At 38.0% G+C, this 20085-nt stretch overlaps 1 protein-coding gene across 1 annotated transcript in view; it reads right to left on the bottom strand.

The window, feature by feature from the left end:
- lrrc75ba (leucine rich repeat containing 75Ba) overlaps positions 1 to 20085 on the bottom strand; it is a 51765-nt gene that overhangs the window by 9437 nt on the left and 22243 nt on the right. Inside the window, exon 3 of the mRNA XM_052093686.1 lies at positions 10856 to 10968. Within this exon, the coding sequence (XP_051949646.1) occupies positions 10856 to 10968 (113 nt within the window). The remainder of the gene's footprint in view (positions 1 to 10855; positions 10969 to 20085) is intronic.

Consider the following 20085-nt stretch of genomic DNA (forward strand, 5'->3'; position numbering starts at 1 on the left):
CAATGATGACTTTAAGACATTATAGACATTACAGTTTTATCTTCTGTTAATGCTGATCTTCTGTAAAGCTGCTTTGAAACGATGTGTGTTGTGAAAAGCACTTTAAAAATAAAAAGAACTTCTATTGCATCCAGCTAGATGTGCTACTAACAGTGTATAAAAGTAGAGCTTTCAATTGATTACAAAATGTAATTGTATTAGATAGAATTTAAATAATTACATTATTCTGATAAATAAATTGAATTATTCACAAATGAGCTTATATCAATATTTGGTGAGAAAAGCCCCAACATTAAGATAATTCAAATAAATTATTGGGGCAGATAAGTACTGAACATATATTAAAATAATAAAAAAACTTTAATCAATATATTGTTTTTTAACAGTAGACTTAGGGACCATTCCCACAGAACGTGTTCTTGCTTTCAAAAACTTGTACGTAGATGCAGAAAAACAAAATAGAACAGAATGCAGATCTTGAGACAAGTTGCACTTCCTTCTGAAAAATCCCATTGTTAAACTTCTTTCAATATGACAAAGTTTATAAATGTAAAAATGCACATTAAGACATGAGAACAGTTAAAAAAATACCAGTGCAGACAGATGCAAGAATGTGTCCTGCATGAACAGCCCCTTACTCATTCTGTACTGCCTGTTAGTTTGTGTAACTTTTTTAAGTATGTGTGCATTTTTTATCACATTATTTTTTTAATTTTTATAATTGTACTAAATTACAATAACACAATAAATTGACAGCCTTAGATCAGTGATTTAGAAGTGTCAATAAGAAGACAAGACATTTCCATGCAGTGCACGGATGTTACGAACTGACAGGATTTATTCATCAGCCCTCATTTTCTCCCTCCAGGCTTCCCTGAGGTGCCTGAGTTAAGCCTCACTCCATTTTGTTTTTGCAGAGTCTTCAATGACGCAAAATACCTCCATAATTTATTTCTTCCCAATGGGACATTCCCTCTCCTCTCTATTTCTCTGTGGATTTCATTTTCTCTCTCACTCCGTCTTTCTGTCTACCTTGCTGGTCTGCCAACACAGTCGAACCATCCCATGACACTATAAATAATATATTCACAGAGGTGAAAAGGAAGTATAATATATTTACATATTTATTTGTATTTTTCCAGTTGCTGAGGCAATTATGTTTTCCTGGGACATAAGAAATATTTTGTGCTTCACTGGCTTTGCACTATTACACAGTCTTCTGTAATGAACAGGCTGTTGTAGTTCTCGCATCCTAAATTGCAAAATATAGGGTATGAAATCAGCATTTTGCCACCCATGTCCATTGGATTTTGTGCACAAATTGTTGAAAAGACGCAAAAGCAAGTCCACAGTATTGTATGTTATAATGCACACTGTATACATAAACCAGATTTTTCTTTTCTTAAGAAAATGTGAGGGGTCATGTTGTGGGTTGTCGCGATGGTGTTGCTATTCGGTTGCAAGGGTGTTCTGGGTGGTTGCTTACTGGCCCAAGTCAAAAGAGCCCACCCTGTCTCTATGATATTAAAATAAAATAAAACATAACCCTTATTGCTTAGAAAAATAATAGCACACTTCTCCACAAAGTGCTGCTCAATTGGTCTCATTAAAGTCTGTAGCACAAAAGATCAGAGACAAATTATGTACCAAAGTTTAATACTGAAAAGTTAGTGGTTTGCTAAAATCACTTAACATCCTTAATTACTGCAGAATAACTTAAACGACTAAGTTCGGGCATGAAACCAGCCGCAAGCTGATTGCTTCTTTGAACTTGTTATTTTTTTCCAATTAGCTCGATCACATATGCCAATCGGCTCACATGATGTCAGGTCCTTTGACGTGTAATCAGGTAGCCAACCAACTGCGTACTCTCTTCGCCTAACGATTTAAATTTGCTCAGTTTACAAGTTAGCCGGTCTCACTGCAGCACACTGTGAAAGTATTCTTTGAAACCCTCCACCTCCTCAGCTCCACTAGTCTAGACCTGCTATGGTTGAATCAGAAGTTTACATACACCTTAACCAAATACAATTAAAATCAGTTTTTCACAATTCCTGACATTTAATCGTAGAAAACATTCCCTGTCTTAGGTCAGTTAGGATCACTTTTTTTTTTTTTTTTAAAGAATGTGAAATGTCAGAATAATAGTAGAGAATGATTTATTTCAGCTTTTATTTCTTTCATCACATTCCCAGTGGGTCAGATGTTTACATACATACTTTGTTAGTATTTGGTAGCATTGGCTTTAAGTTGTTTAACTTGGGTCAAACGTTTTGGGTAGCCTTCCTCAAGCTTCTCACAATAAGTTGCTGGAATTTGGTCCCAATCCTCCAGACAGAACTGGTGTAACCGAGTCAGGTTTGCAGTCCTCCTTGCTCGCACAAGCTTTTTCAGTTCTGCTCACAAATTTTCTATCAGATTGAGGTCAGGGCATTGTGATGGCCACTCCAATACCTTGACTTTGTTGTCCTTAAGCCATTTGGCCTCAACTTTGGAGGTATGCTTGGGGTCACTGTCCATTTGGAAGACCCATTTGTGTCCGAGCTTTAACTTCCTGACTGATGTCTTGAGATGTTGCGTCAATAATTCCACATAATTTTCCTTCCTCATGATGTCATCTATTTTGTGAAGTGCACCAGTCCTTCCTGCAGCAAAGCAACCCCAAAACATGATGTTGCCACTCCCATGCTTCACGGTTGGGATGGTGTTCTTTGGCTTGCAAGTATCACCCTTTCTCCTCCAAACATAACGATGGTCATTATGGCCAGAAAACACACACACAAAAAAAATTATTTTGTTTCATTAGACCAGAATTTTTGTCCCCGTGTGCATTTGCAAACTGTAGTCTGTTTTTTTTTATGGTGGTTTTGGAGCAGTGGTTTCTTCCGTGCTGAGCAGCCTTTCAGGCTATATCGATATAGGACTTGTTTTACTGTAGATATAGATACTTGTCTACCTGTTACCTCCAGCACCTTCACAAGGTAATTTGCTGTATTTCTGGGATTGATTTGCATTTTTCGCACCAAACTACGTTCATCTCTAGGAGACAGAATGCATCTCATTCCTGAGTGGTATGATGGCTTGGTACCATGGTGTTTATACTTGTGTACTATTGTTTGTACAGAAGAACACGGTACCTTCAGAAGTTTGGAAATTGCTCCCAAGGATGAACCAGACTCGTGGGGGTCCACATTTGTTTTTATGAGGTCTTGGCTGGTTTCTTTTGATTTTCATATGATGTCAAGCATGTCAGGCATGTCAGAATTGTCTAAAGGCTTGACATCCTTTTCTGGAATTTTACAAGCTGCGTAAAGGCACAGTTAACTTAGTGTATGTAAACTTCTGATCCACTGGAATTGTGATATAGTCAATTAAAAGTAAAAATCTGTCTGTAAACAATTGTTGGAAAAATGACTTGTGTCTTACAAAAAGTACAGTAGATGTAGTCCTAAATGACTTGCCAAAACTATAGTTTGCTAATATTAAATCTGTGGAACGGTTAAAAAAATGAGTTTTCATGACAACCTAAGTGTATCTGAACTTCACTGATCAACAACACAACAACCTAGAGTGACACGCCCAAGAATTTAACTTCTTGGTTAGGTGCATGTGTCTGGAAACAAAAGCTACTATCTTACATACACAGCCTGACTCAGATTTAGATTTTCCCTTTGATTGTTCTGCTTTGACATTAAGAAGACCTGCCATGACAAGAAGCAAGTGTTAAAACCTGGTGTTATTTATTACCAGAACCATGACAAAGACCAAATTGAGTCTGAGCTATAAAAGATTTCCATAATAAAATTTCTACAAATCATGCATGTTTGCTTATTACATAAATGTTTTGGCTACTTTGACAATCCATTCAGCTACCTAGATTGTACTCTCAGCTCAATTTACTACAACACATTTTATTATGTTTAAATTCATTCCGCAGCATTTTTGCATATTTCCCTCAAAACCAGCTAAGAAAATGTGAAAAAAAAAGTTCCAAAATCTTAGGAAGAAGGGCACATTTTGATCAGAAAAAACACTTTCTATCAGTCTGAAATACGTTATTGTTTTTAGAGCTCGACTTTAACTGGATGTGTAATATAAATAGCCTGTTTTTTTTACCACCTTCTGTTGGAAAGTTCAAACTATATTACACAAACAGTTTGAGGTTTTGTTTAGTGTTTATCATTTTGAGAAATGTGTTATTGACCTCAATAAATGGTTCTTACTGTAGCAACTTGTGAAAAACGATATATTATCAAATAACTTTTAAACAAGACCAACTGAATTGTTTCATAGTAAGACAATACATTTTCCAATTAAATATAGAATTTTTTATTATGATAATGGGAAAGTGTCAAGAGTAGCATATATGCCAAAAAGATTTTATAACCTTTACTGTAAAAGGCTTTTCGTTATTTTCGTTAAGCCTGTCTTGACGAGCATGTGTCTGTTTCTGTAAATTAACTGGTTTATTGACAGTTAGCTCAGGTGTTTTTTTAATAATGTATATAACAGTGTAGAGGTATTTGAGAAGAGATTCGTGGAGGTGCTGCTGAGATATTAGAAAATGAATATAAAGATGCTTCAGTATTCAAACTGCAGGTCAGAGCAGCGCCTTAGGTCATGTACCTCAGGAGAAAAAACCTGCTTTTGGAAGACAAGGCACTGTTTGAGATGAACAAGGATGTAATGTATCATGGCATATACTTACATATCGGGCCATGTCTAATTGGCAATCCCTAAAAATAATGTGACTAGTGTTTTAGATTATCTACTTTTCTAAATTGTTAAGGTGTTTCATCACAGTAGCACTAGTGCAGACCAGTATATACCAGTATATAATCAATACTACTCTGATTGTTTGAGCGCTGCCCAGCCAGACACAGCAACATTGGCTCAATCAATGGAGTGAGTTTGAGCCAGGACTATCTGCTTGTACAACCAAATGGTGATTATATTTGTAATTCTGTTTGGTGACACTTGTGGTGCAGAAATAAAGTACTTCAGCTTTAAATAACTGTTGTAATTTTGCAACAGTGTGTCTTTGAGGGAGATCAGAGATTTAATATTTCAGTCGAAGATTTGTGAAATTAAAGTGTACATTTAGATAGCTTTGAAAACCACTGGAGGGGTTCAGTTGTACTCTCTACATTACCAATTAGGAAATTAGTCATCAAAGGAAAACTCTCTCCCTCTGTGTGTGTGTGTGTGTGTGTGTGTGTGTGTGTGTGTGTGTGTGTGTGTGTGTGTGTGTGTGTGTGTGTGTGTGTGTCTGAATATGCTAGGGATCTTTGAATGAGACAAAACCACAAATTCCACCTCAAACGAAGCACTGATGCACACAAATATTAAAGCTGGTTGTCAGACACAGGGGTCTGTTCTTCATCCCTGAATGTGTCTGAAAGGCTATGAGAGGTGAGAGATGATTTGGCAAATGATGAAAGCTAAAGACCAACCAAGTGGAATGAGTGACAGAGAGAAGTTGGCCAAGAGCAAACCAGGAAAATAGTGCTACAAAGTCATGGCTCCCTCCGCCGTTGGCATGGAAATTATTGTTTTCTACCTGAGTGGATGCTTTCACACCTTTGCTCAGTGTGAGATTCAGACTCACACCCGCCTCCAGCAGCAGATGCTGGATAGTCTTTTTACAAAGACCTCATGTTTGTCATAGACACCAATGAGACCCAAAGAGAGCAAATAGAGACTTTTAATCAGGCTGCATTGGTATTCTTAAGGCTTCTATTTTTGTTGTGGAAGGTGATCAAAATTAAATTCTGGGTTTTTCGGCTTTGTCTGAAGTGCAAATAATTACTAAACAGCTTTTTCCAATGCATTTAGCTGTCAATATAGCTAAATCTATTGGATATTTCTCACTGTTTTCCTCATTGGAATGAATGAGTAACTATGGTAACAAGGCTTCGCTTTCCCCCACATCCCCAATGTATGAAGCGTTGCCGTATGTACCCACCCCAACCAGCCTGACAAACCAACATTGTTTCAACCAATTACGTAAATTTGAGGTGGGACTATGTGTTTATACAACCAATAAAAGATGGGGGAGTGTTGGGGAAACCTATTTGAAAACAATCAATATTTTTGCATTTAATTTAGTGACACTGGTAGCAAAGAATTTACACACTTTAAATTTAAACAGAGAACTCTTAAATCTATGAGTGAATTTGAAAAAGTGACCTCTGAGCAATAAAACTGTCCTCTGAATATAATGTTGGTGGAAAAAAACAGAAATCATCATCAAAAAATGAATACATGTGGAAGTAAAGAGAATACAGGCAGACTGACAGATTGTGTGTGTGTGTGTTTGTTTGTCTGAGTGTGTAAGTGTGCTGTCTGGCTCCTCATCGCAGACTGTAGCTTTGCACTGCCAATCAAAGATCTTAGAGTGTCAAAGCGACAGGCTCTCTCTCATACAGTTTCACTACAATGGCTGTCTCAGACTTCTGATCAAGCCCCACACACATGAAAGAACCACACAAAAGAGTCAGTACGACATGAGATGCTGCTTCTATCATCCCTGTCTGTATCTCTCTTTTCCTCTCCTCCCTCAGATTTGCTTTGTCAGACCATTGTCTTCCTCATTGTCATGGAAAACACCCTTAATTTACATTAATCACCTTTGACAATTGATAAATACTAGGGATACACTGATATGAACATTTTTGGCCGATACAGATTTTAACAAAAAAAGTATAGTCCGATACCAAAAATTATACTGATTCTTTTCCCCAACTTACCTTATTTTGTCATCAGATCAATGTTTAACTTAGGAATTATGCTTTTACAAAAGAGGTACAAAAACTTAAGAATAAATAATTTCCATTGAACATGGTTTGGATGTGTTGAACATATTACATGAAATTTTTTTTTAAGAGATAAATATTCCACTGAAATGTCATGGAAAAATAAAGTTTTAACCAGATGAACAAAACCCCCTTAAAAATGATATTTTACAGTGGTATAATGGATAATTGATCATGCTGTCCTGAATGCTAGAGGGCGCTGCTTGCTCACACAGCACTAACTGAAGCCCTGACTAAAGTGCTGAATGCAGACTATATTTTAAAACACAGCCTTTTAAGGTTTAGTATCCACGCAAGGCCATACTGAGTTATCAATATTATTTAAATCAGTCATGCCGCATTAATAGATATCATACCGATGTCTCAGAAGTCCAAGTCTGCTGGTTTTAAAGCGCTTTAGATGGTTTCTCTCATCATGTAGCCTATAGGTAAGTGCCACTTTCCCAGCTGTCACATTTGTTCATGATGGTTTTTCAGCATTAACGTGAAAACGAGAAAGTTCTTAGGAGTGAAAGCCCTTCTACATATTTTGGCTTTTATTATTTCTGGATTGTTCATTTGAATTCACATAGATTTGACAAAGTGTGTTACTAATTAATTATAAATAAACCATCAGTTTTTCATATCTGCGCTTTCATGCTAACAACCGATATGACGATGGTTTTAATTTGGTCAATAATTGTCGACAAATATCGGCAGCCTATACATCGGTGCATCCCTAATAAATTACATTATCTCCAGTTGCCATCCATGTAAGGTAAGCACATGAATAATGTGAAGAAGCAGATGATGTCTCTACAAGACAGTAGCAAACTGATGAAGATTCAGGAAAAGTGACCAGACACATAAATCTGTCAGTTTAAATACAGAGAGCCCTCTTTCTCATTTAGTTTTCCATTTCCATGTAAATGGAGCTGCATTACGTTGATATTGTACCTAATAGAACAAGCATGCATTCAGAAAATTAGATACTGGAATAGTGGGTGAAGAGACACTTGTACACATATTCAATTTTTTGCGTTGCAGGCAGCACTGCATTGAAATTCCTCAAACATTCTGGTTAGGTTTTTTCTTAAACATCTTCGCTATTAAACATGATTTGTAAAAAATGAAATTTGAAATAACGTGGGCTTCAGCAGAAGCATATACCATTGAATAATAACCAATGGGAAAATAAATGGAAATTTTACTTCGGGAACCAAATTTATGTGCTCAATTGTACTACATTCTTCATACTATATGTGTACTAAATTCTGATTGGTGTTGTCATCTTTGCATATACATAACCATTTATAGCTGTCTTTACACTGCACAGTGACTACATGTTGATTCATGTGCAACCGACTGAAAACAAGACATGTGCAGCATCATGACTGCATTTTCACAGAACCACAGCCCAAAAAGCAAGCTTACCAATGGATGTCTTACTATTCTTTGTTTTTAGGGTCTTATTTTGTCTGGTCTTTTGCTCTAAGTGCATATCCTCTCTATAAAGTTCTCTTTCTTTCTCTCGCTTATTTGAAAAGCACTATTTCTCATGCTGTGTCTGGTTTCTGTCGTGCAGAGCAGGCAAGGACCTGCGGACTCTCTGTTTGTCAGATTGACTTATATGAACACAAAGCTCTAGAGAGAATTCAACAGATCCTCCACCAACAGCTCCTGAACACACACCCACATACAGACACCCACAAACTGCAAAGCAATTTCATCTCTCACACAGAATGTTGGCACCACTGCCACTGTGGCCAAGTTTGATGCACACACACACACAAAATGCAAAGAGAAATTTCTAACAGAATATATATGTATATGTACCATGGTATTCTTTAAAGAAACTTGGAGTACCAAGTAAATAGCATGAATACGGTACATGAATATGGTAATCAAAGTACCATGGTGTTACCATTTCTATTTACACATTTGGCAGATACTTTTATCCAAAGCAACTTACAATGTACACCAATGAGCCAAAGCATTATGACCACCTGCCTAATATGATGTTGGACCTCTGCGTGCCACCAAAACAGTGCAGATCCACCGAGGCATGGACTCTAAAAGACCCCTGAAGGTGTCCTGTGGAATCTGGCACCAAGATCCTTCAAGTCCTGTAAATTGTGAGGTGGAGCCACCATGGACCAGTCTTGTTGGTCCAGCACATCTCACAGATGCCCAATCGGATTGAGATCTGTGGAATTTGGAGGCCAGGGCAACAAACTGAACTCCTCCTGATCCAATCCTGTTGTTAGCGCCAACCTTGGCCAGCTGAGCAGAAGGATCACATTTGGTACCATTGCTGTATTATGGTACATGCCACAGTAATAGTAAGTAAAATATAAAAATTACCAGTAAAGTTACAGTCACTTATGTTTAGTCACCCTGCATTATACATGAGAATTGCAATGTAAAGAAAATATACCTCTCTCTGTCTCTCCCTCTCTCATGCACTCATTTCTTTAGCCTAACCTGAGAATCTAAAGGTAGTGGAGCAGGGCAGCATGGTTAATTCAGGATGTGGCAAAACTGTATTGAGCAGAGGCAATGGATTCAGGGTACCAACAATGGCTATGTGGGCGGAACACATACAGATTTCTTCTGACAATACAGCTAACTTTTCTTATCAACCAGCACACAGATGTATACACACACATTGGCTGCCATAATTGATTAGTGCTTGTATTATATAAACACTTGCTACTTGCTAAATTAAAAACATGCATGAGAAAGGAAAAAAATTATCAGTCTTCTCTGCTGAAATGACCAGCATGATTTCAGGTAATGATCTAGGATGTGTACTAGCAAAACCATGCTATTAACTTGTTTAAAAATGTTGGTCAACCACCATAATCTTTCTGGAGAGGTCGGTTGAGCTAGTTAAGCTAGTTAAAAAGCCTGGTGGAGATACCAGCACAACAGCATCCCATATTGGTGACCAGCAATTCTTAGTTCTTTATAGCAGGGCTATTTTGGATAACTGAGGTTTGGTTTAGTTTTGTGGAGTATTTTGAACCTAATCTACAAAGGGCGTTTGAAATCTTGTTTTCAGACAGCACTTGCAGCTCCAGGGATGTTGGAAAGGCTCTACTAATCAATAGCACAGATGAAGGGGGTTCTGGGATTAATGGGCCAGCAGTGACAGGCCAAACAAGCTCTAATTTGTTACACTCATTTATAATCACACTGTCTGAAACGGCAACCAGATTTCTGCTCAATAAATAATAAAAACTATTCATAGTGTATGTAAATTTCTGTAAATTAATGTAATAAAATAAAAAGGAAATCTATATATTTTATAAAGCATATTTTATACATATATACATTTAAATCAGTATATCACAATATATTGTAATTCAAATATTGTTATTTGTACTTCTCAGTGCATTCTATAAAGAGTAGGTAATAATTGATAATGCACCACTGAAATATTGACACTTAATGCACACCTGCGGTGGTAATGTAGCCATGATGCAAATAGGGGCATCAATTTTCAGTAATTCAATGGTCTGGAGTCCATTTTCCCACTTATTTACCACATCTACGTGTTTTAATCTCAATACATTATTACATGTTTTGTCCCTAAAATGCTTTTTAATATTTAAAGTATCAAAAGTATTTTTTAGTATACATGCATTACATTTCTTTTTTGACAAAGAAATGATTGGATTACAGTAACTAATTACTTTGTAATTAGATTACACCCAACACTGTTAATAGCTATGCAATTATAAAAAATACATAACATATGATTAACAGTGTATTACGTTTTTACTGCTGGGAGATACACACACAATTTACAATATAAAAGAACACATTAATTTCAGCTTTCATAATCTGACATATTGCCTATTTTGTTGCAAAAACCTTTGAGCTTAGGTAATAATTTAGTAGTAGTTTAAGCAGCTTTAGGTGCAACATTGCAAATACCAAAAACCATAGTCTGTGCATCCCCATTTTTGAAAAGCATTAGCCACCACTGCTATATAAGCATTTTCTGGTGTTTTGATGGTGTATAAGGAAAACTGATATATCGGTGGATGTCTCACCAGGCCTGGGCCTTTTTCCGGGTCATGCTTTTTCTAAGCCACTTGGAGTGAGGGGTCAGATGGTAGATGAGCTGCCTGCAGATCTTATCAGATGACTTCAGCATCTCGGAGTCCTGTGAGAACAACATCAGTAGAAAAGAACAATAAGAATGGAGAAAGAATTCTTTGATTAAAGTTGGCCAAAATAAATGTGAAGCCCGGGGTATCAACTTCTTATATTATGCAAGTAAATAATGCACTAGGTAAGGACTGTTTATTATTGCAATATATGTTTTTAGAAGTCTGATGCAGTATTTAGATCTCATATTTAAATTTAGATTCAGATAAAAATACTTTTAAAACTTAATCTTCTTTAAGATTAAAAACACTAATCTAGTATATAATCCAGATCAACTGTATTATCATCATCGTCCCGATAATTGTTCCCCCCGCAATCTTGAAGATTATCTGCTTTCAGAAGCCCAGTGGTTTTACAGAGACGGGCGCTTGATGCTCTGAATCATAAAACACTTTTGATTGTGCCAGCCAAAGGTAATCACACCAATTTATCAGGCGCATGTTAAGACAAGACAGGGAACAATCTCCAAGATGATTATTTCAGTCTATCAACCAATGAGCATATTTTGGGAGGCCAATCTGTGAAAATTCTTTCATAATTGACTCAGCCTCATGTCAAACCTATATTACTTTCTTTTCTCAGTTGAACACATAAGAAGATGTCAGGGAGAATGTCCAGGCTGCTCTCTTTTATACAATGAAAGCAAACAGCGACCTTTTTTTTTTTCACATCAAAATGACAAAAAACACCATAAAAGTAGTCCATATGACATTTGCATTACCATAAACATACTTTACACAAGTATGTGAATGTAGTCATGTGCGTTTGGCCAACATACTGCCAATGTGTTATTCTGTTGAACATACATAATGTAGTTATAATCACAATGGGCATCAATTGAAATGATATAGGTCTCACATAAGACATCAAAGTATGTGGTTACTTAATGTGTGTACTAATCAAGCCCAGCTAACATAGCATACTGATACACACATACAGCTACATACTACCAAACTATACCAGACAGTTTACTGTTGCACTGCATTGTTATATTGCACTTTTGTATGTTTTGTATGTCATATGTTGTACTACGATCATTACAAATTTTTTGCTTAAATTTACCCTGTATACCTGTGTTTTAGTATAAAGAGAAGACCATTGAAATTATTTGAAAGTTACGAAGCAATGTAGCTTGCAATTTGTCAACGTTAGCAGGCAAGATCAAGTTAGCTAAAATGACACATATCAATCCTTATGGCACAATATTTCACATGCTTTGCAGTTATGTAATCTTACCTGTCCAATAAGAAGAACACCAATTCAAGGTTGATTTTGATCCCCAAAACCGAACGAAGGTCCCTCCAAAAATAAAATGCCCTGCCGATGTTCACTCTAGTTTTCGCTCAACCATGATCACGTTCCCGCTTAGCAAGATGGGATTTAGTAGAAGGCTCTCGGGAGCATGCATAAAGTCACAGTCTTTGGATTTTCCCAGCAAAAGCAGCCCGCTCCCTTCGCATGAAAATCAGTCTACAGGCTTTAACAATCAACCTAGGAAGTCTGGGAAGGGCTCATTTTTATGTTGCATTAAAAGCCGTTTACACATTGGCAAAAAAAAAAAAAAAATGAAAATGGTTACATACTGCTCCTTTAATTTAAAATGTTTTTAAAGTGTTAAAATGCTATAAAACATTTTCTTTATAGCAAATAACACATTATTGTATTATAATAACACATTTGAGTTACCAATTTTCTGACATTTTATTCAGCTCAGAGTGAGTTGTAAAGACGGGTTAGAAAAGGGTGGAACCTTTCCGCTGAGTAAGGGTCATTACACTGACATACACACAACAAAAACACACTGAGAAAGAGGCAGCAACATCCTACGTGATCCACTCCCCCGAAGCTGCGAGTGACACAGCATCATCCCCATCGTCAGAGCCTCAAAACGTATTGATGCCTTGCGCTCTAATAGAGGGCCGGAGCTCATCGTGCACATATTGCACAGGCGAGGACATTGGAAAGGAAGTTCGGGAGGCTCGCAGGGCTTTCGCCCACACGAGATCCTATTCTAAGACTTCAAGATCAACCTCACTGCTCTGCCTTGGCTGACTTTACACAATAGAGGATCTTCCCTCAGAACGAGGTCGATCCAAGAGCACAACGTCTGGAGATTCATAACCTATATATATATATATATATATATATATATATATATATATATAGGGCAGTATATATATATATATATATATATATATATATATATATATACTGTATATATAAAAAGGATATAGTAATTCCAGCTGGAGTGCTGTGGGAAACAGGTAGAAGTCTCTGCTGAAGCACCGCATTGATAAACGATGAGCGTCTGAAATGAATAACCTGTTCATCTTCGATGGCGATGTGGAGAACTTTTCAACAGAACACACAGGGGAGTGGAAAGCCTCTCTGTGCAGGCACTGAACACAGGCGACAAGTCATCATGTCCGCATCTCACTGAGGAGTTCCGTCTGCGGTAAGTGTATATCGACGGCAAAACAGAAAGGGTTCCAAGAAGAACACGAAGTTCACAGTCTTGAAGGAAGAAAATTCTGAAGAAATGGTGACTGAGCACCCTCTTATATAGGCCAACTGCACACCTAAAGGGGTGGGGCTCAGACACACATCACAAATCACACTGTAGGAGGCGAAATCAGTTGCGATTAGGTTATCAAATATTTACGCCGGAGCCATTTAGGTTAAACCATTGCACTATTTTCATTGATTCAATACATTTGGGAAACCAGTGCCCTTCACTTTTTCTTATTGTATGGGAAAATACAAAAACAGCACCTGTTAAAGGTGCTTTTAGCTATGTTTTAATGGAAAGGTATGCAAAAAAAATGTCCTACTCTCTGAAAAATCTCACTGAAATAAGTGTTGTTAGATCACTCAACAGTTTCTGTGATTGTACTAGACTTTGTATACAGCAAACAAAAATGTGTCCTCAGGCCATGGACTATGATACTTTCTCCTGTCAATCATTTTGCGCATTCTCATAGTGTTGTAGTTGCAGTGAATTATTGAGGCTTAATTCCATATTCTGATTTATAATTTGTCAGTTGAGGGTGCTATTATGCAACTATTTTGTTTGACAACCATGGGGACATGCTTTGTGTCAGTCTCAACAGTATCGCTGTGGTGTTTTGGAAAGAGGGGTGCCAACTCTTCAGAAGCCATATGATAGCTTTTTGTATCATTATTCACTGAAAATATTGCCTTGAAAATCTAGCTTGACAGCCATGGTCACTATTCACGTCATTGTATGGAAAAAGAGCAAAGAACAGAATAAAGAAAGCCATAAAGGTCTGAAACGGCATAAGGTGAGTTAAAGATGACAGAAGTTTAATTTATAGGTGAACTGTTCCTTTAATGTCTAATATAGTCTCAGACCCCTTTTCTAGCAATCATCTCTCTGGTCTGGTATATATAAATCCAGCCACTGTCACTTACAGAGCAGTTCAGGTTGAAACGTGTAGTTTCCTAGTGACAGCTTGCATACAGTCCAATAGTCTCATGCTGAGTTTGCAGAGTCTTTAAATGAGTATCTGAGGCTATGTTATGAACTGCCTCACTATGACTCTGATAGACTTACTGCAAGATCTCCATCTAATTGAATTCATCTGCTCTTATATCCAGCAGCAGCCTCAGGGTTTCAGCAACTACATTAATCTTAGGAGAGGAGGAAAAATCTGCATAATATTATTGACAATAGCTGGGTTTCCATCAAAATGTTTTGCATTTTTAATGCATATTTCTGAAAATTCGACTAAAGAAAATACGAAAGAATGCCTGCCTTTTTGTCATGGAGCAGCTGAATGACCTCTTTGCTTCAGGAAGAGTTGCAATTGCTGTAAAAAAGCAATTATACATTGTTATTAAATTCTGCCAAGAGACGTCACAGAATAAGTGCAATAAGTCAAATAACGAGGGCTCAAATGGCTATTCGCATTCGCCTACAGCCTCTATACCTGGGTGCGCCCGCACTCAAAACAGTTCTGGTGGATTGTGAGGACCCACTTTAATGATCTGTGGGTGAAGCATTTTCGGCTAACCAGGGCTACATTTGAAGAATTTTGTGCCATGTTTGGGCCTTTCGTGGAGCCCGTCACATCAAGCTCTCGCACACCTATACCAACCGGTGACCGCATTGCCATCCCGCTTTACAAATGATAATTACCAGGGATGGATTAAACACTGGGCTAATTGGCCCGTTGCCCAGGGGCCTCTAAACCCAAAGGGCCCCAAGCTCTAAATCAATCATTTAATTATTTTGAGATATCTATTATAAATCCACGTAAATGTCTTATGTGAAATACCATTTGTTCGGCCGAATGCATGCTGGATGACAGAAGAGCGAGCACACACACTCGAGTGCGTGCTCAGGGGAATCTGCGTCTCAGGCACAGGGCGTTTATTTAAAGGACTACAGAGAACAGTGTCTGATTTACAAAATGCATCCAAACACAAAGATAAGGTGCAGTTTACTCCGGCTGTTCACAAAGCTGATGGTTTATATTCATATAAGCTACAGAATTCATGCAACAGTATAGAGGACTTTAAAATGTTTTAGTCCTGCATGGATTTAATGTTAAATGATAAAGCAAAAGATGCCTTAATACCCTAAATATGTGCACAGTAACCTTTTGTAATATTTGGTTAACTGTGAGAGATTGTGAATGTTATTCTGTTATTGTCGGGAGTCGGGACTCAGGAATTAAGAATGTTTTCTGCCATGGATGTGTAAGGCGGGTGCCAGTGAGTCTGGGCTACTCCTCGAGAAAACAAAAGGCTCTCATGAGAATTAACATCTGAACTCTCTCTCGCAGATGTAACAGCAACATCCGAGATGCAACATACTGTGCAGCTAACACCTCCCTTCTAAAGTATCTTCATCTTACTCCTCCTCCTCACTTAAAGCTCACTAAAAACCTATGCAATGTGAAGTGTGTACAAAAAGTAACTATAACATGTTTGGTATCATTTAAAGTCTCTCAGTGCGCCTGGTAAACTGGTCTCATCCTCCCAGCCATAATGAAAAGCTAAAAGAAGTTATAAAATATGTGAAATTTGGTGTGCCCCTTAAAGGTGTGCCCTCCCCAGATCCTCCATACCTCCTGTATGTTAATCTACAGGAACCCCCTCAACAGGGGACCAAAATCTAATTATAATGACAGACACCACCATTTGGTAAGCATGTTGAATTATCTGGGTATTTAAGGAGAGGCAACACATTGCTCAGGGCTCTCTGTAATCAGACGATCCCAAACAGTTTACTGTTTGTAGTTTATTTCAGGTGATTGCAATTCGTATTTCTTATGTTTTGATAAAATGTCTAACTTTGACTTATCAATGTCTAATTGGAATTGAGGAATTGATTATGTTACCTGGTCAATAAATTGTCAACATTTGATTTTATTCTGACTGACTCTGACATTGTGTTTCCCAAACAGATTAAACGATTCGTATGTTACCGCAAGTCTGCGTCAGATTAGTGACGACTAATATTTGGCATCGATTCAAGTGTACTTGGTTTGCAAAGACAAAAAGGGAATTTCCGTTTAGAACAGCAAACGCTGCTTGACCAATCTAAATCTGGGTGTCTTACCTCTGTTTTAATTTGATGTTTCTCCAGATAAGTGTACGTGGGAAACCACGCATGGCCAATCCAAAGCTATTATAAGAGAAGTTATGTTGGTCAACTTACATCTGTAATAGTGGCCGTGACCTCTACTGAAGAAAACGTTAAGTTACATTCAAGTGTATGCAATTCCATGGGGCTATACTGAAGTATCTTTGATTGTGTGAACTTGAACGTAACCGATCTCAGGTATATGGCAATTACCTCTGTTTGATGATCCAATACTGGCCGCTTGTGATCGTGAGACCCGCGGTGTAGAGAAAACACGCGAGGACCTCAAAGCGACATAGTTTCTTAATCTAAACGGGTAAAATATAATTAAAGAGTTAAAGGAATAATCAAACATTCGCTCACTTTTAATGATACTCAGATATCATTAAAAACCTTTTTCATTTATGGAGTCAGATGAAATAACGAGATAATACATAAGAGAAAATGTATTTCATTTAATATTGTTGTGTTACGTACAAGAAAGACAGTAACGCGCAGAGACCTTCACCCGTATTATTGGAGACCGTCATTGGACCGATAAACGGGCTTACAGATGCATCAACACAATGTCAGATAGCATGGAATATAGTGCACAGTGAGCTATGAGCCTAAATAGCACAATAGGCCTACATAAATCTTCAAATGATAAAATCACATTAAAGTCGAATAAAAAAATTATCTCTGTCACTGCCTGCAACATAGTATGCCTATTCTTAATCAATGCAAAAATGCGTAATTCTGCCTGGGCAGGTTCACTTTCCATGAGGCAGCGAACGCTACTTCTTCGGTATTTTAAAGCAATCAATGGAAAGGAGGAGGCGAGAACTGGCTTGTCAATATAAATAATAGTTTAATTATAAACTTAAAAGACAACAAACACACATATGACAGACATGTTCGTTAACTATCTCTCTCTCCCGTACAATCCTCCGCAGTCGGCCTTTATCCCTCTCGGAGGCTTGATTAGCCTGATAAGGGACAAGGTGTGTATGATCACGACCCGGCCCCGCCCCCCGCCCTGCCACATTCCTCCCTCGTTCTCTCAGGCAGGGGAGCCCCCGGCATGACGTACACCCCCCTTTCCCTGGGGAGGGGCGTGCCTTTTTGCCCCGTCTGCTGGCAGGTCATCCCAGTCTACCTGGACGAGGGAGGGGACAAGGGAAGGGAAACAGAAATAATTAAATAGGGGGGGGGTACTTCCTGTACTATCTCTCCCGCACAATCCTCTGCAGTCGGCCTTTATCCCTCTCGGAGGCTTGATTAGCCTGATAAGGGACCGGGAGTGTATGATCACGACCCGGCCCCGCCCTTTTAAATGATACAGCATTTAACTTGTGCATTATTTTCTGCACACCAGAGCAAAAGGGGGAGAACACACACCGTTTATCAAGCACTGAAACTTTGCCTGGTGAGAAATAATCTGGAATCATTTGTAACAGTAAACTTAAGTCCTCTTTGCAACCTGAACTTCATCAGAATATAGATTTGTGACACCAGCGTTGATAAAGCTTGATGCAGCACAAGTTGCGCAACAAATGGTGAAACAGAATGCAGGTGCCTCGAGATGTGTGCATTCTATGGACACGTGAACAGACCGTAACTCTCCCTATAGCCTACTTGAAACACTGACCTGAACCTGGCCCAAAACCTGTAGGTTTATCAGGTACTGTCGGACTCAGATCCGTTGAAGACCTCTAAACACGTGCAGAATAACTGGATAGTGATTTTGGTATATGAATACCATGCACATTCTTATTAATAAGGCATGATTTTGGATCGGTTCATAATTAAAAGTACATATAATTGGCCGTGTAAGACATTGCTCCAAACCTTTCTTCCGTTAATGTGAAAAATCCAACAAAATTTGGCAAGCATCCTATAGTGCATAAAGTTGAACATAGTCACGTGACTCGTCATGGGGGGCCTCCATGGTGCACCAGCCCATGGGCCTCTCAGATCTTAATACATCCTTGGTCATGACACGCGATCGTTCTAGCAAATAAGCCGTTTCCAGCACTTAAATATGGTGTGGCAGGGCGGAGGGTGGGGCCGGGTCGTGATTCTACACACAAAAGTGGAGATTTATAACAAAAAGGACTTAAATGTTGATCTGTTTCTCACCCACACCTATCATATCACTTTTAATGTGGACTAAACCACTGGAGACATATGGATTAATTTATCCTGCCTTTCTGTGCTTTTTGGAGCTTCAAAGTTCTGGCCACCATTCACTTGCATTGTAAGAACCAAAAGAGCTGAGATGTTTTTCTAAAATACTTCATTTGTGTTTTCTGCAGGTGATCTGGTTTGGCATGAGTGTGAGAAAATGATGAGACAATTTTAATTTTATTGCACTATCCCTACGAAAGACATAAGGCTGAATTAATAATGCCAGAATTTAAATATTCCATTAAAATATTCATTTAAGGTGCATTTGGTTTTGCTGATCTTAAATCATATCATACCTTAAGATGATCACTAGATGATAACAAATTCAGGCATGGTGTTTCAAACTAAACTTTGAATGTTAATCAAAGAGTTTATGCCAAGAACCTCACAAACTTTGGCAAATCCAGCTATTTGTTTTTCCTTAAAAGCATGCATTAGCTTTTTTTGCTCTGCAAGGACTAAAGCTCATTTTAGGTACTTTTCCCAAGGACTAGTACTTTTCGTCATTTTCGCACCTGAGGAACTATAGTTGCTCTGAGCCGTTTTAAGGGAAAATTTTAGCTGCTACTCAGGGATAGGTACTTTGGGGAGGATTTTTCAGGATTTAATTTTTCAATTAAATTAACAGGACTAGCATAAAAACAACTAAAGTATCCAAAGAGAACCAACCATTTCACATATTTGTGTGTGTGAGGGGTCAGCCAAGAAACACACTTTGATTTTTCATTGCATCTGTACTGTTTGTACTGTGTGAATACAGAGTATGTAAAGTGATTTCTGGATTACTACATCTATTTTTTTTCCTGGGATGAAAGATATAAATTATGAGATGTTTATCTAGAGTGGGTAATTGAACTCTATCATACATTAAACCATCTGCTTATGTTCCCTTTACAAAAAGCTTCACTACGATGCTGCGCTGCTAAGCGCTACGGGGAACAACTCTAGTTGTGAACCGAGCTGAATAGTGTGTGTAACACGTCAATGAACATTGACCGGAATTTATAGCCTCGGCTGATGTAATCATTAGATGCACCTGCGGCCAGGCTATAAATGGATACGTCACCAGGTGTCGTCAGAAACTCTTTTTTCAGAGCGATTCTGTTTCTGTGTGTTTCACAAACCCTGTCAAAACTTTCTTTCCTCTGTTAGGAGTTAGAATCATTTAGGCAGTGTGCAGTGAACGTTGTTCTCTTTTCTCTTCTGTTTAGAAAATATTATATATATATATATATATTTCAAAAAAAGAAAGAAAAAAAAAAGAGAGAATGACTGAAAGCCGCAAACGGTGCGTGTTCCCCTCTTCTCGCTCTATAGCTGAAGACGATACAC

The sequence above is a fragment of the Xyrauchen texanus genome, chromosome 27 (genome assembly GCF_025860055.1).
Source record: "Xyrauchen texanus isolate HMW12.3.18 chromosome 27, RBS_HiC_50CHRs, whole genome shotgun sequence".
Lineage (NCBI taxonomy): Eukaryota > Metazoa > Chordata > Actinopteri > Cypriniformes > Catostomidae > Xyrauchen > Xyrauchen texanus.